General features: G+C 31.8%; 1 protein-coding gene across 2 annotated transcripts; it reads right to left on the reverse strand.

The window, feature by feature from the left end:
- Nucleotides 1-1,807: 1,807 nt before the first annotated feature.
- Nucleotides 1,808-27,936, reverse strand: LOC118190476 (protein C10). 2 transcript variants are annotated; one of them, XM_035361188.2, is made up of 3 exons: nucleotides 27,708-27,936; nucleotides 22,446-22,622; nucleotides 1,808-2,174 (listed from the first exon to the last, which is right to left on the reverse strand). In XM_035361188.2, exons 1-3 carry the CDS (start codon nucleotides 27,745-27,747, stop codon nucleotides 2,041-2,043), a joined length of 351 nt encoding a protein of 116 aa, XP_035217079.1. In that variant the 5' UTR covers nucleotides 27,748-27,936; the 3' UTR covers nucleotides 1,808-2,040. The 2 variants fall into 2 exon arrangements, with proteins under 2 accessions (XP_035217079.1, XP_035217080.1); XM_035361189.2 differs by having other exon boundaries at nucleotides 27,723-27,931.

The following is a 27,936-nucleotide window of genomic DNA, read 5'->3' on the forward strand; positions in this document are numbered from 1 at the left end:
CATATTCTTTGATTCTAACCTCCATGGTACCGTATACTAAGATTAAACCCATTTTGTTCTCGTATAATTTTGTTTTATACGAGAACAGGTACTTTCTTTAGTTCATGCACTGCACATGTTATTCTCGAGAATACTGGAAACCAAAAGTTGCGGGAAACTTGCTTTGCCTTTCTAAAAGACAATCGAATTGGAGCTGCGAAAATTGGCTCTATGCCAGCTGCCCGAATGACACTCACGTGATACGCAATTCGCCAAAAAAGTTATCTCTTCCGAGGTCGGCGCAAAAATCGCTTTTTTTGGCGGGATCATTGTATGAACTTCCCTGACTTTTCCCTGAATTTTTTGGTCAATTTTCGAATTCCCTAACTTTTCCCGGTTCTCCCGATTTTCCAGGTAGCGTGGCAAACCTGCCTTGGGTACTCCTTCAAAACTGGAGCAGCACTCAACTTATTCTTTCACCTATATGGTGCTCAAGGTGCATGTCATTGACAGACAATATCTTCTACACCTTGCCACACTAAAATTCATGGCCTTGTTTTAATTTAAGTAAAACTAATGAGATGAGAAAAAATAACAACATTTACAATTTTGAGCTAAGGAACTTTACATCAATGAAAATTAAAAGGCTTTTCACATCATATTTTCTCAAGATGTTTTTGCATTCTTTGTACAGTTTTTGATCAAAGTAGCCATAAGTTTGAGAAAAGATTATATTAAAAAGAAGATTAACTTCATGACTATTATAACTATATCACAAACATAATTCATATAACAATGGTTTAAAATATTCCCTTCCATATATAAAAAATACCCAATCTCTTTCAAGATTAAAACATGAAATGACAGCTGCTTCGTGAACTTATTGAAATAATCCAACCTGCAAAACGAAGGAAAAGTGATAGCTAATATACACTATCTTTTTTTTTTAACTTTATTCATTACTCAAAAAGTAAGATTACTTTCCTGAATAAACATGTTTATTCTATCTGCTTGATACATTCATAATAATCTGCAAAATGTGTTTTCTCAAATAAAGAGAACTTTCTTAAAATCAAGTGATTGAAGCAAGATCTAAATTACATATATGACTCTCATTTGATTTCTAACATGAAAAAGAAAACTTAACCCTAACCTAACTGACTTGTTAAAACTATTCAGAGTTAAAATTTCAAAACATGAAATAAAGATTTCGTTGCCTTTACCAGAAACTTCATTAATTAAATTTTTTCTTATTCTCCTATTTCAAATTACAAATATCATTTGTTTGAAGAAATTGTCATTTCAGATTCACTTTTCTTACACACTGCATTCATCCTCTAATTCTGCAATGGATACTGATATAGTTACAGGATGATAAATTACCAATTATAAAAACAGACATATATTATGTAAAAGTTATCATATTTATCAAACTGAAGATAACTAGTGATCAACACTACCATGGTAAATGCAGCTGTTAAAATAATTCAAAAATAACTCCAAGTTATGAAGACTATTCATAAACAGCAAGCACTTCATGAGTTTACATTGCTTAAGTTTGAATTCTTAACTGTGACACTGTTGGGCGAAGAACTAGAGATATCAGTTAATGATCTTCTATAAGACTTCTCTTAAGATTTTTGTAACTTCTGATACTGGAAATTTTTTTATTTGACTTAAATATTTTCAAGGTTTTAGTTCTAATACATTTTACAGTGTTATTTAATTTCTATGCCTCACTAATACATGTCAATATTAGTAATTACTTTACGGTTCTTAAGAGAAACTCAAAGAACTGAATCACTTCAGTAAATGTATAAGAAGCACATAACTTCCAATAATTTATTTTATTTCAAAAATCCAGCTTCACCTTAGAAGGAAACAATACAATTGACGAAATGACTTGAAAGCTCTTAATTAAGATGATTACAAAGTGACACACAAAGTATTTTTCAGTTTTATAAAACTTCAATAAAAAATGGTCCTACATAATTTATTTTGATTTTATGATAAATAATGTATACATACAATTATTCATTATGGAAATACATTATACAGATTTCATACAGCTGATGACTGGGAGAAAGGCAATACCACTGGTGGAAGAAGTAGTGATCTCAAATCAGCATTCATTTGTAAAACTTCTTGGTCATCTTTTTCTAACATTTTAACAGTTAGCATAAACTGCAGTAGACCTATAACAGAAAAAGAGATTACATCACAAGATTCATGGATAACTAACAAAAAAAGTTGCAAACTTACTTTCTTTTATTCATTAAAAGGAAATAAGTGTGATAAGGACAGAAGAAAAATTAGATGGAGAAAATTTTGATGGTCAAAAAATACAACTATGTATGCTTTGAAAAGAAAGTAATAGTTTAATAATGCACTGTTGAACATGTTTATTAAGTACTTGTAAAGCAAAATTTGTTAGTCAAAAAACAAAGTTTCTGTTAGTTAAATTTCTCCTAATTTTCCTTGAGAGATGTCTGCATATTCCTTAAACTCATTTGTGTACACATACGGAAGCATGTACCACAGTCTAAGAACTGCAAAATCAGATGACACCACAAACATACAGAAATGGCAATATGTAATTAACTATAGGTCAGATAAATTTTTAAAAAATGTTTATTTTACTTAAACTCTTTAAAAACAGCCTCAAAAGCACATTGTGTAAATGAGTTAAAAAATATATTTTTATGCTTGTTTAAAAATATTTATTGAATTATACTATGCAATATTCTGACTGTATTTTACAGGTAGCTACATCTGTCTTTTTTTACTTAAAATTGGCTTTAATGTAATGTAAATTTCCATTTTTATTTTAGTCAATATTACACATCATCAATAAAATAACTTACATGTAATATAGGGAATTAATTAAGAACTTTTTAACCCAAAGTATACATGTAGACTAGTAGGTTTGTCTTAATTCAAGCTAATGCAGTTAAGAATTAATGCTGATAAATCACAAAATTTGCATATAGAAAACACAAAACAACACTGTATAGTATAGAAAACACAAGAAACAATGGTACACACATGCAAATGAAATACGCAACAAATCTTCTCATGAATGCATTTTTAACAAATAAATCTACACAAACTAATATATTATGGCCATTTGCTCAGTATATGTTCTACTTTTTAATAACAGAAATACCACCTAACGGAAGCACTAAAAGATGTGTTCAGAAATTTTAATCAAATGAAGAGTGAGCGATATCTGTAAAATCTCTCAGGAAGGAAAAAAAAAAACTTTTCACTGATTAGTAAACTACAAAAATATCATTTGGTTCAGTAGAAATTCAAAATAACAAGAGGAGCAGTCAAAGAAAGTTGTTAAATTACTTGATATGGGCTGTGAAATAATTCATACAATACAGACCTTATGATAACACTTTCTTAATGGACTGGAAACTGTGCATCTCCTGGTAAACATTAAAAGCAGCGATATTCAATATGGATGCAAGAATAAGCTTTTTTGGAATAATCCTTATGTCAGACAATGATGAATATCTTTCTTAATCGATCGAGTACTCATTCAGCTATGAAACATAAAATACTGTCTGTCCTATTAAGTACAAATAAAGGAGGAGTTATAACTGAACAAAATAATGGCTCTTTTCTAAAGAATTAACATCACATTTTCCTGAATGGTACAGTGGTTAATGGAGGCTGAGTGCTAGCCCAAAACCAAAGTGTGGGTTTTACTTCCATAGAAGACATGTCTGTCCCTCCATTCACAAGTGTAATATCAGTTGCTCTCTCTGGTTCACTAGTGTTCTGAATGATTCGATGGCTAAATGTTCGGTTCAATCATTCCTGATGAAATACCCAGCCAATGGTTTGAAAAATAAAAATTATCATGCTAGACTAAATGTACTGTAGGCAAATCTATTAAAAAAGAATCACTTATAAGTGAATGTATATGGTCTTTCATTTCAAAAACATATATCCTCCTTTCCTTGACCATTGCTGGATCCTATTAAGAGCAATCTGTAGTTGCCTCTCCACATATCTTATGTCTGCGCCTTCACAGCATATTTGGAGGTCACTAACATATAAAGAACCTGAAACCATTGGAGGAAGTTCTGAAAGAATACATCTGATACTAAACAGCCAATCTTCACTTAAAAAGTCCCACCCATTTAGACATTATTCAAAAATATTGGCAAGCTCTGGCGTAATCTATTGGCATGAAGATCAAGCACAACCTTATGTTGTGTCGCCTTTTTGTACTCCTTTCATTGAAAAATATAGAAACTAGATGGTTTCTTTTGACAAAGGCTTTACAGATGGAGGTTTCCAAAGGAGCATATTATTAATAGTTGTTCTACCTTTATGGAAACCACTTTTGATATGGGGAAATTATGTTGTTCTTTTCTAAACATCGGACTAAGTGGCAGGTTGCCATTTCTTCAAAAAGCTTCCAAACACAACTCGTAAGGGCTATTTGCCTATAGTTGGTGGGAGGTATAGGAATGACAACATCTTTTTACCATGCACTGGAAAAGTTATGCTCCTTCCACACTTCATTATACAAAGCTAGAAAGGCATTCAATGACCGACAGGAGAGATGCTTCAGCATTTCAAATCTGAGGCCATCTAGACCCAGGGAAGACCTTTGTACAGGGCCGTTCCTAGGCCACTGGCGGCCATGTACTTTCCTAAGATTTCCACCCCCCAAATTTTAAAAAAATGTTCAATGATTACTAACATTTTTATTTCATACTTAGTACAGTACAAAGTCCATAATCTGGACGTCCATTATCCGGAACGATCTATAATCCAGACCTCAAAGCCAGAAACTTTTTTTGTATGCTTTACACATGCGCGTTTAATGTATAATGAACGGTATAAGCTAGGCTAAAGTTATCTCTACTGATACTAAGGCATTTCAGTTAATGTTGCAGATTGCGCGCTGTTCCTTAATCTTTTAATTGGATCCAGCTTATTATTTTTTGCAGACTGTTACAGCACTTTTATAAAAACTAAACTTGAATTTTCGATTATGTCAAAAACAGTTTCCAATTCTGGAGCTACCAAAGGGTCTACAAAGCGAAAAGCATGTTTCGATGTCCATGAAACAAAAAGTGGAATCACTGCAAAAAATGGTTAAAGGCATGAAGAAAGTGACAGAGTAGTTAGTAAAAACAAAAAAATTTCAATTGACAAGTTAGTCGATATTCTAGGCACAGCAATTACAGGACTTGAACAGTGGAACTTTGTAACTGAACAAGAAGTTATGTCTGCTTATAGAATTAAAGAGAAACTATTTGCACAAAAAACAAAGCAACTTAAACAACTTACATTGAAAGAAATGTTTAATAAAGTAAACAAATAAATAGTAAGCTTTTCTTTTTTTTTTTTTTTTTTTTTTGTAAAATTTGATACCCTTTAGATCATAATTGCTCTTTATTTCATAAACTATGGTTTCATATTTTTAATTCTATAATTTCTGCATGCCATTTTACCAGATTTAAATTGATGATCTATAATCCGGAATCGTCGAAGTTCCGACGAATCCGGATTACGGACTTTGTACTGTACTTGCATATGACAAATTGTATAAAAATTACTTACATATAACAAACTGTATAAAAATTACTTACATATGACAAGTACTTACAATGAAGTTAATGAATTTAAAATATTTAGGGGTGGTATCACAAGAGTCCGTCCATCCCTGATTTGTTCGCCCACGTACTTTTATGTGTTGCAACCCCACTGGGAACGGCCCGGTCTATGTGTCTGTAGTAAAACTCTTTCAAGCAGAGAAAATTCACAATTATAAAGCTTCAAGTTGTCAGAGTTGAACGTAATGGGAATATTTTCAACATGTAGCTTAGCAGAAAGAAATGGTGAATAACTGTGACGAAATATTTCACAAAAAGTATTTGCAATTTCTTCTGCAGTGCTTATCGCCCAGCCATCTTTCTCCAAGATGAAAAGCGAGTGGTCTTGGGTATATTCCATATGCGTTTCTGTTTCCCATACTCATTTAATGAGTGTATAGAGTATTATTCCAGACACATAGAATACCCAGAAATCCCTCTTACTCTGCCATCATGCTATGTTTCTTGCATTTGCTTTGGCTTTCTTGAAAGTGAAAAGGTTTGACATGGTGGGATATCTACAAAAACATATCCATGCTTTTTTCTGCTGTCTCAAAGTTTCTTGGCGTTCATAGTTACACCATTGTTTTGAACATTTCAGAAACTTTGGTGATGTCAAAGCTACAAATACAGGGAAATGATCACTGTTGTGAGGTAGTATCTTTAACTAGTATCTTTAATTATTGTATCTTTAACACTAAATGTACAAAAATTAACAGCATGAAATGGCCTTGTAGGCTCATGGAAATAGGTACCCTGACCATTATTAAAGGCAATGATCTTCAATCATGAGGATTTGTATCTCTACTAACTAATTGTATCAGCTAACTATGTATGTTAGCTGATCTATGAACTCATCCAACTCTCTTTGGTCGATAGCTTCATTCAGAGGCAGATATACATAAACAATTGAGATTCATCCTTTTATATTAGACACTACAGTAACTGTTTGAGGGGATGTTGCTAACGAAAGGACAGCTGGATAGTCATGCGAGATGAGAAGGCAATACATGCCCACAGACATATTCACTAACAATATTGTCGTTTTTGTGCAAATCGCTTTGAGAAACGTTTCCTGTAAAGTGAAGCAAACTGGTTGATACACAGAGATCACATTTTTCATGTTCAAGACACCAGTGGAAACCAAGACCAGGTCCATGAAATAAGGGTATAAGGAATTTTTAATTTGCCAATGTTGTTTCTTGGTCAGGCAGAGAAGGAGACAATGTTCAAGTCCCACTTCCACATCATACAAGTCAGAGCTCATACTTTCAATTCAGCTGTGACTCCGACACCTAGGTTTAACAGTAGGACTTTAAGAGTCTTTCTCTGCATTAGATTGATTTGGTTTGGTGGCATTATTTTCTGTTTCTTTAATCTTCATGTTAATTATTTGTTACTCTGTTCTGAGTTTTGTTCATTTTTGCTAAGTTTTTCTTAATTGTATTGAATTCTATTGTTATTACTCATGGTATTGGTACTACATGCAGGGTTGCCACTCAAACAGGAGAATGAAATTCCCTGACTTTTCCAGGTTTCCCAGGTATGTTTCGAGAAAATTCCAGTAATGTACGTTGGCTGTGCTAAGAGGTAAATTAATTATGGTATTACTTGTACTGTGTAGCAAATTCACTTAATTATTCAATAAATCCCAGACGACATTTATTCTTAATTATTCTTGGTACACTTTGTTTGATAATTTTGTTTACTTTTTAACTTAAGAAACTTAATAAAATTTAAGATATATACATTGGATAACAATTGTACGTTTTATTTAATTAGTACTCATGATCATCAGCAGTTCAACACGAGGCTAATCCGGTTCTTATAAATCACAACGCAATGCTAAAAGTTAGGTTAGATTTTAGGTAAATTTAATTTGTGTGAGGTGTCTTCTTAAAAGGCACCCTAACACTTGAAAACACAAATACAATTATAATAGGAGTTGTTTTCTCCACTGAAGATTGAGATTAGAATCTGCCCAATCTGGACTAAAATAAGGCTTTTTTTGCAGACATTCTGCAGCTAAACGAAAGAAAGAAATCTATTTAATGATTTTTTTTTTTTTTTTTTTTTTTTTTTTTTTACTAAATTGAGGTATTTTATATTTATTTTGCAGCATACACAAGAAAAAAGTATGTGCATTAAATTTCGTGAAGTCATCATACTGCTAGAATTAATTTCAGGATTATGCCAGAGAAAATTTCCTGAAATTTGGAAATATTATTTACTAACGATAAATAAATTTAGAGGGAAGAAGCAACATTAAATGATATGAATAACATACAAATAAAGTGTGTGTGTGTGTGTATTTAATTATAGCAAAGCGCACTACGGCTATCTGTCTAAGGGGAGGGATGCCTTCGTGGAGGACTTTCTAAGGGAAACTGGCTCGCATACACGTTACACATGGGGAAAACCACGAAAACACCCATGCAGCCAGCCCGTTCGCGGGATTCGAAACATACAAATAAAGATAATTACTTAAAAAATGAATTAGAATAATCAATGATATTTTAGCAAATATATTACATGGTTAGCCTAGATGATTGATTACTATTTTTTTATTTTACTGCAAAATGACAAAGCATTTATTAAAAAAAAAAAAAAAAAAGATTTTGCAGTAAAATTCTAGTATATGGTACGGCCTTCGCACGATTTTGAAAATTGTCGCCAAGAACAAAATGACCCATTTACTGCTCATCATCATGTCGCCAAATCCTGCTGTACCATATATGGTGATTATTCTAACCAAAGAACGTCTATGTAAAGAAGAAAAGTTTCCATACACATAAATGCTATTACGCCGCTAGAAAGCGGAGGGAAAATTTGCCAAGGGATTTGGCGACAGAACCTGGCGGCCAGAATTTTCCTCTCCACGATGTGTACAGGAAATTGAGAAACACATGTTAAGAAGAAACGTTCTTTGACAAAAAAGAAAACTACGAAAATCCGTTTTTAAATTATTGCGAAAAATCCAAGAAGAAACGTTTTATCAAAGAACGTTTTTTCTTGGATTTTTCGCAATAATTTTAAAAACGGATTCTCGTAGTTTCCCCCCCTCAAAATAACTAATCCATGAATTAATTTACTTGCACCAAAAAATATTTTCTTTTCCTTTAGAGTTTAAAGAAATTTTAAACGATATTCATTCTATGAACTCTTGATAACGTGACCTTCGAACTTCGACACCGGTTTCGAGCTTTGGTGACAGATATATCGCGCATGCACAGCTGTTTCCCTCTATGATGGAACCAAAGAATCTGGATGGAAGGGAGCCACGTCTGTTGCAGAGAGGTTTTATTTCTTTACAATACATATTTTTTTATTCTAACCTTCATGGTACCGTATACTAGGATTAAACCCATTTTGTTTTATACAAGAGCAGGTACTTTCTTTAGTTCATGCACTGCACATGCGATTCTCGAGGTTACTGGAAACCAAAAGTTGCGGGAAACTTGCTTTGCTTTTCTAGAAGACAATTAAATTGGAGCTGCAAAAATTGGCTCTATGCGCCAGCTTTTAGAATGACACTGCCAAAAAAGTGATCTCTTCCGACTTCAGCGCAAAACTCGCCTTTTTTGGCAGGATCGTTGTATGAAATTCCCTGACTTTTCCCTGAATTTTTTGGTCAATTTCCGATTTCCCCAACTTTTTCCGGTTTTCCAGGTAGCGTGGCAACCCTGTACATGGAATATACATTGTTTACGGTCTGGCCAAAGGAAGTAGCAAACTGAGTGCACACGGATCCCATAGAGCCCTGTTTCAGCATCCTTTGATCATCAAAGACATGGAAAAGTAGACTATTAGGTAAAATTTACTTCATCCTGTAACTCTGGCTAGCAATATCATTGAAATCACCTGACACTCTTAGCAGAGTATCACCCATCACTCTTCGCGGAGTGAAGGACGGTAAATACCTAAGAAAAGAGAACATTGGAAGAAATCATCTTGGAAATCCTAAATCTGGGATTAGGACCAGTGTACCCGGGGATCAGTGTCATAATCCATGTTCTAATCTTTCTTCTTAGTAAGGACACTTTGGACTATCAATTCGTTGGACTTTAATGAACTCATGAACTTGCGACTTTACATATGTTGATTTACACCCATGCAGCCAGCCCGTTTGCGGGATATGATGGAGAGGCCCCTGCATCTACCAAGGAATGTTTATGACCTAGCCTCACAATTGGAGCAAATTTGGCAAAAAATACCACAGGAGACCATCCGGGAGCTTTATCAGTATATGCCACGCCGTGTGGCAACTTGCATCCAGGCTAGAGGTGGGTCCACATCTTACTCAGCTACTTACTTTGTAACTATGTAACTCTGAAATCAATCATTCAATTGTTCTGAAATTTTAATCATTTTCTATTTTGTATATAACCTTCCTATCCACAAATTTTTGTCTCCATCGAACAACTCTTTCTTGGTGTGTCAATGTTTTTATTGTAGAGTGTATATAAATTTACAGGACATGCTGTAAGCTCTGAATATTTGCACAATGAAAGTGTATAACTAATTATTTTCAGATTTCAAATAAGGTGGGAACAAAAATATCAGCTTCTTATAAATGTTGAGGTTCATTCTTCTTTCGATAGTTATTTAAGCATTGTAATTACTAATAATAAAAGCACACAAAATTACAATTTATTAATATATTAGTTCTTAAAATTACCTGCAAATATTCAGCAGAAACACTAAAGTTTTATAAGAAAATATTTCTTCCAGGATGTCTCAAAGTATTTCTTTATATACAAGAAATTTAACACTTCTTAGCAATATGTAACATTACTTACAAAATTATTACTACCCAATTACCTCCCCAATTATTACTACGTCACAGATACACACTGAATTATTTCTCCTGTTGCAGAATTTTCTCGTGTTATGCACTTCATATACAGGCTTTCATACATATTCTATCCTCACATCCCACAACATAAAATTATCTCCACATGTAAAATCAAGTAAACTCAGATATGGGGGATCCCAGTTTTTTCTTGATGCCTCATACTCTAACCCACACCCCAAAAACTCTTGACCCAACTATTGGTTCATGCACGTAATTTAATATAGTACTCAAGTATCATGATTATAAGCCCACCAAAAATATCTGTCATTTAACCATGTTACCATAATAAAGGAGGTTTACAAAAATATTAGCATTAAGATTTGTATAGGAAACATGTCTAATAAATTTCATGTCTTGCAAAACCACTCCAGATTATCACTTTTCCAGCTTTTAGCATTTTTAATGGATTCACACTATGATGATTGGAGATACAGCACACACAGGTATGGGCAATTAACTTCCTTCTTAATGCAAAAATTGGACTTGTTAACAAATAGGATTCCAGCCATCAAGTCTCCATGACCATCCTATTTGTTTTAAGCTCATTCCCAAAATTTTAAGGGTAATCTGCTAATATAAAGAGATACTTTCATTTTGTACAGATGTAAATGTTCCACTATGTCAAAGAAACATCCACTTTTCAGTTCATCTGCAACACATCCCACTGCTTTAAATTTTTTGATAAATTTTTTGGTATTATCATATGTAATGTATTTCTCGTGTTTCCTATTACCATAAATACCAAACTTGTTACAACTTTTGGCTAATCTTTGGAATATGGTAACAGGTAGTTTGGCAACATTTTGGTAAGGCGATAAAGGTTACTAGCTAGGACTTTAGCAGTGTACATGGATAAAGTCAAGAGTGTGCGCAATGCCATTTTTGTGCAATTCTGGGATGTTTTTTTAAGTGAAAATAGGTCGACGTGTACATGGATACCGTGTATGTGCAATTCTTAAAAATGCGGCAAGCAGTATGCCATTTTTGTGCAATTCTGGGATGATTTTTTAAGTGAAAATAGGTCGACATGTACATGGATACCATGTATGTGGAATTCTTAAAAACGCGGCAAGCAGTTTGCAATTCTGCACTTTCTCCCAATTTCGCACCTAATCTTCGTCATGATTAAGCACTTTTGTTCCATAAAAGTTCTAGCATAAGCGTAACTTGGCTAGCAGATTGTTGGAAAAAAATGTTGAGTAAAAAAAAAACATGCCTTTACTTCGTGAAAACAAAATGGCATCCAAACAAAAACTAGCAGGGTTGGTCGCCAAATTTTCACCAAAAAATCGCCAAGTTACCATAATTCAAAGATTAAACCAACTTTCTCTTGATTAGCCATGAAAATTATACCAATGTACTTCTCTTTTTCTAAAGATATTATCAAAAGGCAACCTTACAATACCAACACATATACACAAGGTACTTGAAAAGGACTGCATGTCTAAATAGCTCTTAAAGCACCATTCACTCTAGTTTCAGAAAAAAAGGGTAGACCTTCCAACTATGACTATTTTTGTCATGTGACACATTTTAACAAAAAAATGTCCCTAGAATGTTTCTTATCCTACTAATTACCTCTCGTAATGAGAACACATCTACATCTTAACAATTGCATTTGGAAAAGCAATGCCAGACTTGTAACAATTTCATTCCAAAAGGAACACTGAAACAAATTGATTTATAGTTCATTTAAAATTGAATTCCATGAATTCAAATTTCAGCATTTCTAAAAATGGCACTTTGGAACCAATACTTCTGAATTCATATCATTTTAATATGAAGGATATTTTCTGGAAATCTGCATCTGAAAACTTAAATTTATTTTTCAAGAAACTGTCTGAAGTTAATTCCAACAATTGCACTTCTTCTGCATGCGATAAACCTTCTGGAATGGATGTCATATTAATATTGAACAGACAGCTTATACATTCAATATATTTTTTAATCAGAAAAATAGGTTTTCAGGCCCACTTGTAAATTCTTTATATGCTGTTTTATACATTTCACAGCATCAGCATAAATTTTATCTGTCAAACTAATAGTAATTCATGAAGAGAAGAAAGTATAATTCTCCATTACCAACACTCTTTTGCCACAAATTTGATTTTGCCATGGTAGTGTTCACTTATTCTTGAATGTGAAACATATGACTGTGAAAATATCTTGAATGAAATTCTTTGCCTTATAACTTGAAATTTCTTTGCCTTATAACAATAAGTTCGGATAACTTAAAACAGAAAATGTATTTGCTAAGTATGCCAATTTACAGAGCCATTTCCAGTCGCGTAAACAGTTTCTCAGTTCAAATCTACCAGGGTTCATAGCCACATTTTAGTTAAAAAAATAAGCACCTGTCTAATTACATTATACACAACTGCATAACCTTAAAAATTAGACGTGTAATTTAAAATATGAGAAATGCAGTATTTATTAAGAGAGAATAAGCATTACCTCAACCATGGAAAATAATTACTTTTATTTATTTATTATTTTTTTTTTTTTAATTTTAAATAACAGTTCAATTTACAGAACTAGTTTACAATGAGAGGAAAAAAGAACTATGCAGAACTAAACTATATTACAAGATTTAATGATGAAATTTCAGTTCAAAATAGAGAAAATAAATAATTATCATATTTATTGTATTCGCTTGGAACCTAATAATAAATACAATTTATTTTTCCTCTCATATTGATATTTAAATAATTTAAATCTAAATTCTGAATGGCGTTAAATTTTCGGAATGGAATAGAATCATTCTTTGCCTGGGTTGGTAGACCACAGAACTTAAAAAAAAAAAAAAAAAAAGGTCCATTGCTTGTTTTGCAGCGAACTGTAACAGTTTCAATATTGGAGATTTTGCAGAGAAAGGGGAGAACATCCCAATCTTCATACTGTATAATGTATTGACCAAAAAAAACAAAATTATTTTTACTATTCGATCACTTTCCCTTTATTTAAGCCATTCCGAATATTATTCCTTAGAAAGCTAATCTGTGTTAAAACACAAACATTTTTAAAAGTTTACTATACTTTAGCAGTTATTGCAACTATGTTATTATAAACATTCATACATATGCTCATAATATAAGCATAACGATCATAATAAACACGAATATGAACTGACCAAGCAGAACGAGAATGCAAATTATTAAGATCTTGATAGAAATTCAAACGTGTGTAGTATTTGGGTGGGAGGAAAAGAATGCCGAACGTACCGGAATTTTCTACTGCTTTTGCAATTCTTTGATCAATAGAATGACGGGCACCTGTCTGTACTCTTCGTCCATACCAAAGGTTATGTTAATGCAGAGAAAGAAGAAAAGCTATTTCCGGGAGTATGATTCACCATCTGACATTCCATATTAGGAAGAAAAGTTGTTTATTTAGTTTCGGCTTTGGTACGGAGAAAAATAGTGCGTTCATTAAAAAAAAAAAAAAAGCACTAAAAGCAAAAAAATAAGCACTAAAAAAAAAATAAGGGCTTTAAAGAAAAAGCAAGCACCTATAAGGGCCTTTATATTTTATTTTCAAATATAAGGACTTATAAGGACCGCTACGAACCCTGTCTACCATTAAGAAAAACTTGAAGTTCATGTCTAAGTTCAAATTATTGGTTTAAAATTTCCCCACAAGACAGCCAATGAACATCATTATAAAAATGAAACTGAGTACGACTACTTCTCATTTCTTCAAACATTTGCAAAAAAAGTTGTACAGGCAAAGGACAGTATTTAATGTATTAATTTAGAAGTCAAATAACAAAAATCAGCATTATATTTTCAAATTTTCACAGGGCTAGTTTTGATCGCTTTACCGAACCATCATGCTCAGCTGAAAAAGTGGAAATGAATGAGATAAGATATAATCATTAGATAAGATAAGAAAGCCTAGACATGAGATAAGCTACTGGCACCATCTGTTGATGAAACTAGAACTAAAATAGAATTTCCTTAAGGGCTGAAGGCAAAAATGGATTGGAATTAGGGTCGTTAACTAAAACAGAAAGATTTTTTTGAATGGGAAATGCCTCTAGAAAATCCAGTTCACCAATGGAAGATGTTTTTTGAATAATTTTGGCAACAGAAAAATTGAAAGTGTGATTTTCGGACCAACAATGTTGGGCAACAGCAGACTTCTGTGCACACCAAAAGGCACACTCTTGTTTTAGGAGATTATAAAAATTCTGCTGTCATTCCCTTCTTTCCATCAATTAGCTATAAAGTTGCATATACTTTGCAGAAATTTAACTTTTGGGTCGTTTATTCTCCCATAAATAAAATTCTGAGTTCCATACTCAAGGACCCCATTCCGGATATGAATTCTTGGGGTATTTACATTATTCCTTGCCAGTGTGGTTTAATTTACATTGGCCAAACTTAGCCTTAAAATTTTGTGTTAAGGAACATGAGGCATATGTTAGAAAAAGGAAACACAGAAGTCTTCTGTTGCCCAACACTTTTGGTCCGAAAATCACACTTGCAATTTTTCTGCTGCTAAAATGATTCAAAAAAAATCTTCCATTGGTGAACTGGATTTTCTAGAGGCATTTCACATTCAAAAAATCTTCCTGTTCTAGTTAACGACCCTAATTCCAATCCAAATTTGCCTTCGGCCCTTAAAGAAATTATGTTTTAGCTGTGGTTTCATCAACAGATAGCACCAGTAGATTATCTCGTGTCCAGGTTTTTTTATCTTATCTAATCATTATATCTTGTTCATTTGCACTTTTGCAGCTGAGGCTGATGGTTTGGTAAAACCATCGAAACTAGGCCTGTGAAAATTTGAAAATATAACACTGATTTTTGTTGTTTGACTTCTAAATTAATAATTGTTAAGCGTGTTATTCTATCTTAAGTATTTAATGTAGTTAATAATTTTTATGCTTTCATCCAGAACTTTCTGTAGATCAAAGCAGGCACCTTACATGTTACCAACCCTATTTGTGCATGCAACAGTATGCAAATATGACATTTGGGCCAACATTCTGAATTCTTGCAATAAGCCCTTTATTAATTTCCACCATACTTTTTATGCAATCTGTGCTTATTCCAATCAATTTTGTTCTTTTGCATAAATTTAGACATAACATTATAGATAGTTTCTGCTGTTGTATGATCTGATAAAGGCCGGAAAAATAAAAAAATCATGTATTTCTTGATCTTTTTTGTATCTAACAAACACCATAATATTTGCAAAGTATGCAACATCAATAGAATCATCAACATTTAATGCATAATAATGAATTTGAGAAATATCAGACAATAACATCTGTTTTACATTATTAGATGTTGCAATCAATGAAATGTATTATTTGAGAGGGGGAATGCATTCAAAGTTTGTTTTATTGTATCTCCTATCATTACTTCTGCCATTATCTTAGCTGCAGGCTTGATTAAAGTCTTGACAATTATCTCTGATGCACTGCATTTTGCAATTAAATGCACATAATATGAAGCTTCTAGTAATTTTTTATTATCACCTTTTGTCAAACACCGCTTTTCCTTTCAAGGACTGATTTAAATACTTACGTTTGTTTTTAAAAAAAAAATCAATTTGTTTATCTTTGTACTGATTGTGATCTGTCTCCAAATCGCATTCTGAGCTGGTTGGTTTCATGCTTTCGTCAGATTTCCCAAACAAATGAAGCAAAGTGGAATAGGCTCTTTTTCTTCTCTAGTCCATGAGCATCCAAATTTAAGATATTCTTTGTTGTACTTGCAAGTTTTTCTTTCCTTTTTCCTTTCAGAATTTATTTTTTAGAATTTAGATACTTCAACTTTGTTGATTTCATTATTTTCTGTTTCTCAGTTGTTACTATGATCACTACTTTCTTTGGTTTATAAGTTCCAAATTTCAACCAGCAATCTATAATCTTGAATGTTAGGGATAAAACTTATATTTAGTATGAATTATCAAAATCAATACCTTACTAAAGCACATAACAAACTTCTAACAATTCAGTGTGTAGATACTGAAGTGTAATACTGTTGTCTGGACTGTAGAGTTTGGGAAATGCATAGAATCACAGTGCTCAACCATGCCATGGCTACACATGCATATAAAACCACATATATGCTAGGTTTTAATGAAGAATCGCATGCGGCTGCGATTGTTTGCCAATCTGGCAATCTCTCATCTTCTCTCTTTTTTTGCTAGCTGGCAACACCTGCCTGTGCTTTCTTGCACTTTTTTTTATTTTTTAGATGGACTTTTTCTTAGTGGTTTACTTAATTTACATGGGATTCTTAAACTGAGAAATTCTTTGATATAATCATGCATGTCTTTCAGATGTTTTTATCCCGCTATTTTGTTCATATGCTGCTGATTGTTCGCAGCAATAATGGAAGTTTTTTTTAAATTATTTCTTGTTGTTTTACAGTTATGATTTACCTCACTTCATTGTTTTTTCTTTAGCCATGCACATTTACCCAATGTTCTCAGTCCAGTGCAGCTGTCCTTTCGGTGGTGATCGTGCAAAGCCATATTCCCATTAAACTCTTGCTCACTCCTCGAGGGATATGCACACCAAGGAAACACTGTTCTACAATGTCCACATATTCTGTCCATATATTTGCATGCTTGGCTTCAGGGCCCACATTTAGCATGCTTGGCTACAGGGTATTTTTTGAGTAAATGGAATGACATGATTAAATCTGATATAGTTTGAAGGCCTGCAATACATAAACATTTTTCATGATGGATACATATGTCCATGTTCAGTCCTTAAAATTATATTTAGTCACATTATCTTTCATAAATATCCTGTACATAGCCTCTTCTAACTTTTATTTGTATACCCTACATTATGCAGTTTTCTTTATATATTAATGAAGCATAAGATTTGCTTTTTTCTTCCAAAACACATTTAGAACCTATTATTCAAATTTAATGCCGATTATATAATGCTTCTTAGAATCCATTACAGCTGGGTTTAATATCACCTGCTTTTACTTCCGTTCCAGTGTAGTATTAAGTATGTTATCGTATTTTGCCTATTTTTCATCCCTATATTCATAGTTCTGTCATTTTTTCCTGCCTCTTGTTTTTTTTTTTAAGTATTATAACAATTTAGCTTTATATATCTTCACTATTTGTAAAATAATACCATTTCAAAAATATCATTAAATCTTTTTCTTTCAGAATCATATTTCCTATATTTTTGTCACTTTTTACCAACAGATTCTAAAACAGAAGATTTTTTAAATTTCATATTCATAAATGTGCGGCAGCAATCCCCCCCCCCCCGAAAATTTTTAAACTGTCTCTTTTATTTAACTTGCATACCAGGAAATTGCATCTGGTATACACAGGAACACTAACTCGGAAGATTGTAAAAACAATGAACTCAAAAGGCAGACAAGATTTATAAAATATTTTAAGTATGTAGAACATTTCACTAGAGCACATATTCTAAGCCCTCCATTAGCACAAAATACATTTAATCACATGATATGTAAGTAACTCTGAAATATTTTAAACAGGGACAAACAACATGTGCTAAAACACAATTATTCATTATATATGAAAATTTGAAATTATGTCTGCAGACAATAATTTGTGGCAATAATTTCAATTTATCTATCATGGAGTAATTTTTAAAAGAAAAAACAGAGCCGACATGAGGCATTACCATGCTGTAATTTAAGATTTTAATGTAGGGCTGAATAAAAAAAAAAAAAAAAGGTTTCAACATCTACAATAAGCATATGAAAATGAAGCTCCATTTCATACAACTGTATTCAGATAGTTTACAGCACGCTGAAATTCTATCCTGGATGAAGAACATACGTGGAAGTCCTTTGACAGCAACAGTCCCAGAATGTGTCGGCCATACAAAAAATATTAATTGATGATAATCAAATACCTACCAAATAATACAGTAGGATCTTAATATTGTATCTGCAGCTATGCATAAAATTATTCAGGAAGAATTGCATATGAAAAAATTAACTTCTACCGATACATGAATAGACCACCAAAAACTGATGTTCAGAATCAGTAAAACAAAAAAAAAAACAAAAAAAAAAAAAAAACCTAAAATTACTTAATAATGTTAAGAATTACATTATTAAACATACATACTATTGTTTTGATGTTCCAACACATCAAGAAAATAAAGTATCAATATTTGAATGTGACCCCCTAACCAACAGTGGTGAAAAGATGATGGGCAGTGAAAAAAGTAATATATATGTTTTCTTCAGAAGTAGAGGACTGATCAAAGCTATCAAATTATAGGAATAGAAGACAGATGGATCTAACTGGTACACCACTAAGTATCTTCCAAAAATTATTCATGAAGTAAACAATAATGGTATCTTGCTTCAGCATGATAATGCCTTTTCTAATTCAGCAAGACTGAATTTCTTGAACTAAAACACATCAGAGTAATAGATCATAAAACCAATTCTCCTGATCTTGCTATGTGTGACTTTCGGTTATTTCTTAATCTAAAATAAAATTTATGTGGATAATTTCATTGGAGACTGATGAAGGGATAAAACACGTTTCATCAATTCCAAAAAATGAATAGTTTGAAGCATTTAATCTTCAAAAAATTCACCTGTAAAAGTGCACTGATGTTCAAGGAAACTACTTTGAACACACCTAAGATTTGGAATTGGTTTGGTTTATTTGATTATGGAAAAGCACTCGAAGGCTATCTGCATAAGAGGATGGATGCCTTTGAGGAGGGCTTTTTAAGGAATAATGGCTCATATACACATTACACATGGGGAAAACCATGAAAAAGTCCATGCAGCTAACACTTTCACTGAGATTTGAACCCATGACCAAACTACCAGTGTTCAGCAACTTTGCTGCTGGTGAGCACCTAAGATTTGGCAAGTTTAAGTTGTACCTCTAAAATTTCACAGAAACCCTCATATCAAGATTCATGGTTTTGAATGCATTGTTTTATATTAGTCTGATTACAGTTACAGAATTTTAAGAGGTGCCTGTTATTTAGCACAAGAAATCACAAAATGCATTACTTATGAAAAGAAGCTCTAACAGAATTTCAAACAGCATTTGTCATTGGCAGAAGGCATCAACATGTATATTATTTACAAAAACTGTTCTTTTAATTTTCCTAATGTTAAATAAGTACAAATACTGCAATCAATTGCATGTGTCGTTGATACAAATTATCACCAAAGTGAAACAAATTGCAAGTGATATGTGAAACAGTACAGCTGGCGTTTGTTCAGAGCACACCCATTTCCTGTTTATGAAAATGAAACTGAAAAGAGGAATATTTTTAATCTTGCAACTTTTTTATATTGCAAAGGTAAAAATTTCACAATAATAAAGATTTATGTTTTAAAACTAATGGACCTACCAGATATAATCTGGCTGACTTGAATTCTGAGAAGATGCTGCAAGATACACATCATATCTTAGGTTATTAGTTTAGGACTATCTGCCTAAGGGGAGGAATTCCTTTATGAAGAACTTCCTCAGTGAAACTGGTTTGCATTCACAACTATACATGGCAAAAAACACATCAACTCTCAAGTAACAAACCTGTTCATTAAGATTTGAGATTTGAATGTGGGCCAAATACTACTGTTTAATACTCTTACTACATGCCCACTGATGAGGACAGAATCTGTGTGATTATTGATTGAAAACAAATTAAAATTTTGATTGTAATTAATCCAATTAACATTACTGAATGCACAAAAGCTGAAGATATCTCTCATTATCAGAAAGTATTTTGGAAAAACAGATGTCAAACATTCCAATATTTGAACAATGTATGCGCTGAGAGAATATAATTTGGCTCCGTGCATATTTCTTAGCAATTCATGAAACATACACAGTTAAAAGTATCATCTGCAAGTTTTACTTTGTGGTGTTTTTGATTATCATTATTTCTGTTGTTTGATTAGTTTTTTATACTTTTATGTTCGATGTTTTAGCCTAAATTAGGGCTTTTTACCAATTTTTATACAGTATTATTTCTTGAATTGGATCATGTGATGGTACTTTTCTTCTCTACTTAGAAATATAAGTAAAATAAATTAGTTTGAATTAATTAAGCTGAAATATTACTAAATTACATAAAACACAAGTAGAGGACGAAGATGAAAAGCGATAAGATCTCTTTAACTCTCTTTAACGGCATACGTTTTTGGATCCATCATGAAGACCTGTATTTAAACAGCTCATATTAGTAAAATTTGTATATTTCCTTACTTTATTCTCTACTTTCATAAACTTACATTTATTAAGATGGCATTTATTTTATTAAAGAAAGTAGCAAAATATCTCAAATTATACACTAATATATACCAAATGACAAAAAACTCTCATTGACCGTATAAAGCTAGTCATAGTGCTCAGAGGGTTAATTGCTGAAGATTTTATTAAGAAGGGCTCATACCCTTTGAAAAGTCAGCCTTTTCCCATAGAAGCAACAATTTTTTTTTTTTTTTTTAAAAGTTTTCTACTGCAATTTTACAGCATCTAACTTCTACATTTTTAATCGCAATATTTTTAACTCTACTTTTTCCGAAGAGATAATCTTTCTATCGATATTTAGGGAAACTTATAACTGCAGATTAATATAGATTATGAACTAAAACAGCATCAGCACTTTTCCTTTATCTGCTCGTAATATCATAAAATATAAGAACAAATAATATGCTATAACAACAAATAATAATTTATAGTAAGATAATGAGAAAAATAAATTGAATTATAAAAAGGGTAGAAGGTGCATTGCTCAGGTCAATTAGTGTTTATTTCAGGTGAAAATTGTTTGCCTATTGTCTCTATAATGGAATAAAAATAATTCCTCCTGCTTGCTTCTTTCTCCCAATAAATTCTGAGAGATATGACGCAAGATTTTGCCTTGCAGTACCGCGTTCCATTTTAGTTCTTCATTTAGCCGATCCCCACAAACGCTTGACAGTTTGTGTATGAGGATCTGCCTACTTGTAGAAACAGAGAGTCTACCAAAAGAAAGAACAATGGTGATCATATTTTCCTCAAACAAAGGGTTTTAAGAGAGATTTACAGAGACAAAAGAATATAAATAAAATAAAAATGGCCACCAAAACATAATAAGAGAGGACTGCCAGATTTGCAGCCAGATAAATGAAAAGATTATTGAGTGTGAAAGGTTGATTAGATTAGTTATGGCAAATGATGAGTAGATTATTAGATTAAGATATAAAACCTATCACTAAGTATATAAACCTAGTCTCTATTCAGATTCAAATATGTGAATGGAGCATATAACTGAACTGGAAAAGAATACGTAATTTTTAATTGATGTCTAATGATTAAATCACCAGTTAACAAAAATACAGTTTAAAATAAAACCATTTGAAAGCAGCTGCTGAAGATCAAACCTGAAAATAAAAGACAACCATTTTCCATTACAAAAATAACAGACTACATATGCTGCATGTTATTGTAATGTAATACAATAATTAATTTAAAGTTTTTAACCTGGATATTTTACCCTAGTTACTATTTAGGATCAACCGAGAGAAGGCCAACACAATTTTTAGTGCAGCACTTTCTATTGGTATGTGTGCGAACTTCCTTACATCCTGAAGATCCCATGACTTTTATCCTTTCCAGATTTTTATAGAATACTTTAAGACAAAATGCTTGTCACTTTCAGGGGCTAAAAAACCAACAATTAATAGTTTATCACATAAAAACCTACAGTTTGGAAATTTTTAAGCATTTAAAAAAATACAGAAGTTGCTTTCACTACAAAAATAAATACTGTTAATAATAGTATATGTATAATGTGCAAAATAAATTTAAGAATAATTTATAAACTTCTCTGTACCTTACATAATGTTCTGACAGCAGATTTTACTAGTCAGCATATCCAACTCAAGAGAAAGGCAAAATTCAACTCTTAAGGAAGTTTTTCGTAACTTATTCAAGAATAATTTTATTCAAGTAAAGATTTACTAACAAAATTATTTAAATCCAAGAAAACCTAATTTATACTAAACCTTCTCTATCTGCTGGAAAGCCATAACTCTGGATAACTTCCTGTTGAATCTGAGTTGCAAGAGGAAATACTAACTGCATATACATTAGCATATCATTTCCTGCATTATCTTTTGCTTCATTCAACCTTGTGACATTATCAGGTAAGGAAAATGCACTTATAATATCTTTCAATGCAGCTGCAAAATAAAATATGAATATTTTAGAAATTATTAAACACAATTTCTACTTTTATTATGCTAAAATCACAATAAACATTATTAATAAAGATTTCAGTTGATCTTTACATTATGGTAACTTGGCGATTTTTTGGCGACCAACTCTCCTACAGCAACCCTCTATTTTTTTTCCCCGCCGCCATTTTGTCTTCACGAAGTAAAGACATGTTTCTTTTCTTTTTATCTCCTGAACACTTCTTCCAACAATCTACTAGCCGAATTACACTTATGCTAGAAATTTTATCAAACAAAACTGCTTAATCATGACAAATATTCACTGCAAAATTAGGAAAAACTGCACAATACCATTCTCCTTACGCATTTTTCAAAATAACACATACACATTAAACCATGTACACGCCGACTTATTTTTACTTAAAAAAAATCCCAGAATTGCACAAAAATGGCATTGTGCACACTCTTCACTATATCCATGTACACTGCTTTTTTCTCATAAATTACAAAAATTTCACGAAAATACATGACAATTTTCTCAATCTTTAAACCTGGTAAAAAGAACATATATGAAATTACCTGATCGCGAAAAAGTATTTACCCTTTACAAATATGAACATTTCCACATATAAAATAAATAAAATATCCAAAAACTTTTACCTCTAAATCATCTATTACATTATACACGTCACCAACGAATTCATACCGCAAGCATTACAAATACTTAGTATCAAATATTTAAATTATTTCCATGCACGTTTATTTCAACTTAAACGTATACCAAATTCCTACAAGCATAAAATTCACAAAATAACTATCATTTCATTAAAATATCACTAAACCATGTACACGTAGACTTATTTTTACTTAAAAAAAATCCCAGAATTGCACAAAAATGGCATTGCGCACACTCTTCACTATATCCATGTACACTGCTTTTTTCTCATAAATTAAAAAAATTTCACGAAAATACATGACAATTTTCTCAATCTTTAAACCCGGTAAAAAGAACATATATGAAATTACATAATCGCGAAAAAGTATTTACCCTTTACAAATATGAACATTTCCACATATAAAATAAATAGAATATCCAAAAACTTTTACCTCTAAATCATCTATTACATTATACACGTCACGAACGAATTCATACCTCAAGCATTACAAATACTTAATATCAAATATTTAAATTTTTTCCATGCACGTTTATTTCAACTTAAACGTATACCAAATTCCTACAAACATAAAATTCACAAAATAACTATCATTTCATTAAAATATAATTAAATTCAAAAACACTACTTAAAATATAAATGAGCATATACATTAAATTAATAAAAATTACCTTACAATCCTAATTACTTTAAACTAAATCATTGCTAATAACAATTTTCCCAATAATACCAAATTCCTTTCCACCTTACATTTACAACAATGCATAAAAATAATATCCTCAAATAATTAAAAATACTAACTTACCTAATCTTCTTCAGAATCTTGATTACGTGGCGGATACACTTTTCTTACTTCTGTTTCAGAATCTTTAAATTCATACTTATCTTTCAAAGCAAGATACCAGGTAAAATAAATAACATAATAAAACATCTTTATTTCTCTCTTGTACAACCTTAAAAAACATTTATTACTATCCTTTTCAATACCACTAAATACCCATTTCGAATTCACTTTAGTTATGGCCATGGGATCCAAAAATTCACAAACACTATTTCACACAACACAGAATAAAGCCAAATACAAAATTGCCAGATTTTTTCCTGATTAAAGAACAGTAATTCGTCCATTAATATCACATATCCCATGATCTCTCATTTCCCTCACACAAAATAATGCGTAATCAGAACTGAATACTACTCACATTCTTAACAAAGTCTAACTAACCTAATCTTCTTCCGAATCTTCCTTACATGGTGGATACACTTTTATTATGGATTCAATAAAATTACTGAACGATTTTTTTTCCGAATTTGATAGAATTTCATAAAAAAAAAATTTCTCTTTATCACATCTACAATTCACTTTAGACAGCGCCATACAATCCCAAAATTATTCAACCCTACTTCACACAACACACAATGAAGCTTAATACAAAATAATATACATCCACAGATACTTGTCCAAATTCCCCCCTTTTCCGATTAAAGAACCGAAATTCGTCCATTAATATCACATGACATATCCCATGATCTCTCATTTTCCCCACACAAAATAATGCGTAATCGGAACTGAGTACTGCTCACATTATTACCAAAGTCCCAGGTAGTAACCTTTATCGCCTCCAAAATGTCGCCAAACTACCAGTTACCATATTGTAAAGATCAACCAAACCATGTACACATCGACTTATTTTTACTTAAAAAAAAAATCCCAGAATTGCACAAAAATGGCATTGCGCACACTCTTCACTATATCCATGTACACTGCTTTTTTCTCACAAATTAGAAAAATTTCACGAAAATGCATGACAATTTTCTGAATCTTTAAACCCGGTAAAAAGAACATATATGAAATTACCTTATCGCGAAAAAGTATATATCCTTTCCAAATATGAACATTTCCAAATATAAAATAAATAAAATATCCAAAAACTTTTACCTCTAAATTATCTATTATATTATAAACGCCACCAACGAATTCATACCGCAAACATTACAAATACTTAGTGTCAAATATTTAAATTATTTCCATGCACGTTTACTTCAACTAAAACGTATACCAAATTCCTACAAACATAAATTCACAAAATAACTATCATTTAATTAAAATATCACTAAATCATGTACACGTCGACTTATTTTTACTTAAAAAAACATCCCAGAATTGCACAAAAATGGCATTGCGCATACTCTTCACTTCCATGTACACTGCGTTTCCTCATAAATTAGAAAAATTTCACGAAAATGCATGAAAATACTCAACGTATACTACTCAAACATATTCCAAAATACTACAAACATATAACTCACAAAATCACGATCATTAAATTAAAATATAATTAAATTAAAAAACACTACTTAAAATATAAATAAGCACATACATTAAATTAATAAAAATTAGACTACAATCCTAATTACTTTAAACTAAATCATTGCTAATAGCAATTTTCAAATAATACCATTTTAATTTATTTACTCTTTACATTTAGAACAATGCATAAAAATAATATCCTCAAATGATTAAAAATACTAACTTACCTAATCTTCTTCAGAATATTCATTACGTCGCTGCAGTACTACTGCTAATTTCTAAATCCTAAATCCAGTAGTCAACTGGAAGTCTATTCACCAAGTAATAAGAAATTAATAAAATTTCACCTATACTCAAACTACTTTCAACAAACCACGTACCCTTCCTTACATTCCTTTTCACAAAATGTCCATTTTCACCATATTTCTTGCACTGCCATTTAAACTTGTAATATCCTTCCTTTCACACAATCTCAACTTATTATTATTATTATCAGATAAACGCATTAAAAATTTAGAATTCACTTTACATAGCGCCATGCAATCCGAAAATTAATCAACACTATTTCACACAACACACAATGAAGCTTTTCCAAATTAACCCCCTTTTCCGATTAAAGAACTGTAATTCGTCCATTAATGTCACGTTTCACACAACACAGAATATAGCTAAATACGAAATTTCCAGATTTCCCCCCTTTACTGATTAAACAACTGTAATTCGTCCATTAATATCACATGACATATCTCATGATCTCTCATTTCCCTCACACAAAATAATGCGTAATCGGAACTGAGTGCTTCTCACATTATTACCAAAGTCCTAGGTAGTAACCTTTATCGCCTCCAAAATGTCGCCAAACTACCAGTTACCATATTCCACAGATCAGCCGAAGAAATTTTGAAAAGTGCCTTTTGATGCCATTTCCCTCTTGGCATCAAAAAATTCCTCCTGAGGATATGGCGATTTTTTACGATTCAAGATGGAGGAAAAAATTGCACCAAATGCCACTTATCTGAGTTTTCCCCCTAAGCAATATCATATTAATTTTGCTGCTGAATAATATTATATTCAGCGGCAAAATATTTTGCCGGCAAATATACTTAAAATATTTTAATTAAATACCGATATGCTCTTAATTAAAAGGAGAGCTGGGACATAATCTAACAGCAATAAAAGTGAGAATGAACAAGTTCCATGCGTAATATTTTGAAGAACAGTGAAACGCAAGATCTACTAGAAGCTTTTGTATGTACCAGATGAGGTTAAATCATTTAAAATGATTTTAAATTAGTTCCTAGCTCTTCAGAATAACAATGCAAAATATTTCCTCTCTATCACAATTCTCATGTATGGTTAGATTAACAACCTTTAACATTATCTACCCAGGATTCACAACTGACCTACTTCTGAAGAAAGAACAGCAATTTCAAAACTTCGCTCAAAGTGAATAAAACAAATACAATAAGACAAACTGTCATTTCTGAAGTTTTCAATGACAAAAAGCATACCCAGAAGTAGCAATAAAAACTGTTAATATTCTGTTATGCTTTCAACCACTTTCTTGTAAAAGCTAGGCCTTTTTGGCATCAATGAATGCAAAACAAAAACTATAAATTAGTTATGTCGGTACACATCGACCAATTTTCACTTAAAAAAAAAATCCCAGAATTGCACAAAAATGACACTGCGCACTTCCTTGACTTTTTCTATGTACACATGGACCTATTTTCACCTAAAAAGTAAAAGAAATTTGTCAAAAATCTAATTTTTTTACCCTTGTAAAATGCGCCAAACAAATAAGTGGGCGATTCTGCACTTTACCACAAAGTCTTTTCTTTTTGAACATACATCATTCTATACACTTTATTAAAAAATTCCTATTTATTTATTTTTTATCCTAAAGATGCATAATAGTTTTACTAAAAAATAAATTATAAGTTAATCTTATTAGAATCTTATGCACACATTCTTACGTATCTATAATTTAGTAAATTCAGGACATTTCAAGCATTCGGCAGATTTCCACCTTACAATAACTTCGGTACATACAGATTTTATCATATGATAGGATTAAAAAAACTCACGATACAAATTTATACCGACTGTATGTAATTTCACCTTTAGCTTTCTCCGCCGACTGCATACTTGATAGTAATTTAAGAAACTGTTTCAAAAATTCATTCGCTTGGTAAAAATTAAAAAAAAACTTTCCTCAAACTCATTACACCGTAGATGGCGACATTCTTACATTAAACTTCAACATAAGCTTTATTTGCATCTGACAAAAATTGGAAGCTAGCAGAACAGTCTTTTTAGTGCATCTAATTAATCA

This window comes from Stegodyphus dumicola, chromosome X2 (genome assembly GCF_044657685.1).
Source record: "Stegodyphus dumicola isolate Sdum_Otavi_A_Nest chromosome X2, ASM4465768v1".
NCBI classification, from domain to species: Eukaryota; Metazoa; Arthropoda; class Arachnida; order Araneae; family Eresidae; genus Stegodyphus; species Stegodyphus dumicola.

Excerpts from the sequence above, each read along its gene's own strand:
- LOC118190476 (XM_035361188.2), bottom strand. The coding sequence starts at position 27,747 with ATGCAGTCGGCGGAGAAAGCTAAAGGTGAAATTACATACA. Across the intron at positions 22,623-27,707 it reads TAAAGGTGAAATTACATACA|CTGCATTGAAAGATATTATA; the intron begins GTCGGTATAAAT and ends TTTATTTTGCAG. Across the intron at positions 2,175-22,445 it reads CTTTCCAGCAGATAGAGAAG|GTCTACTGCAGTTTATGCTA; the intron begins GTTTAGTATAAA and ends TTTCTGTTATAG.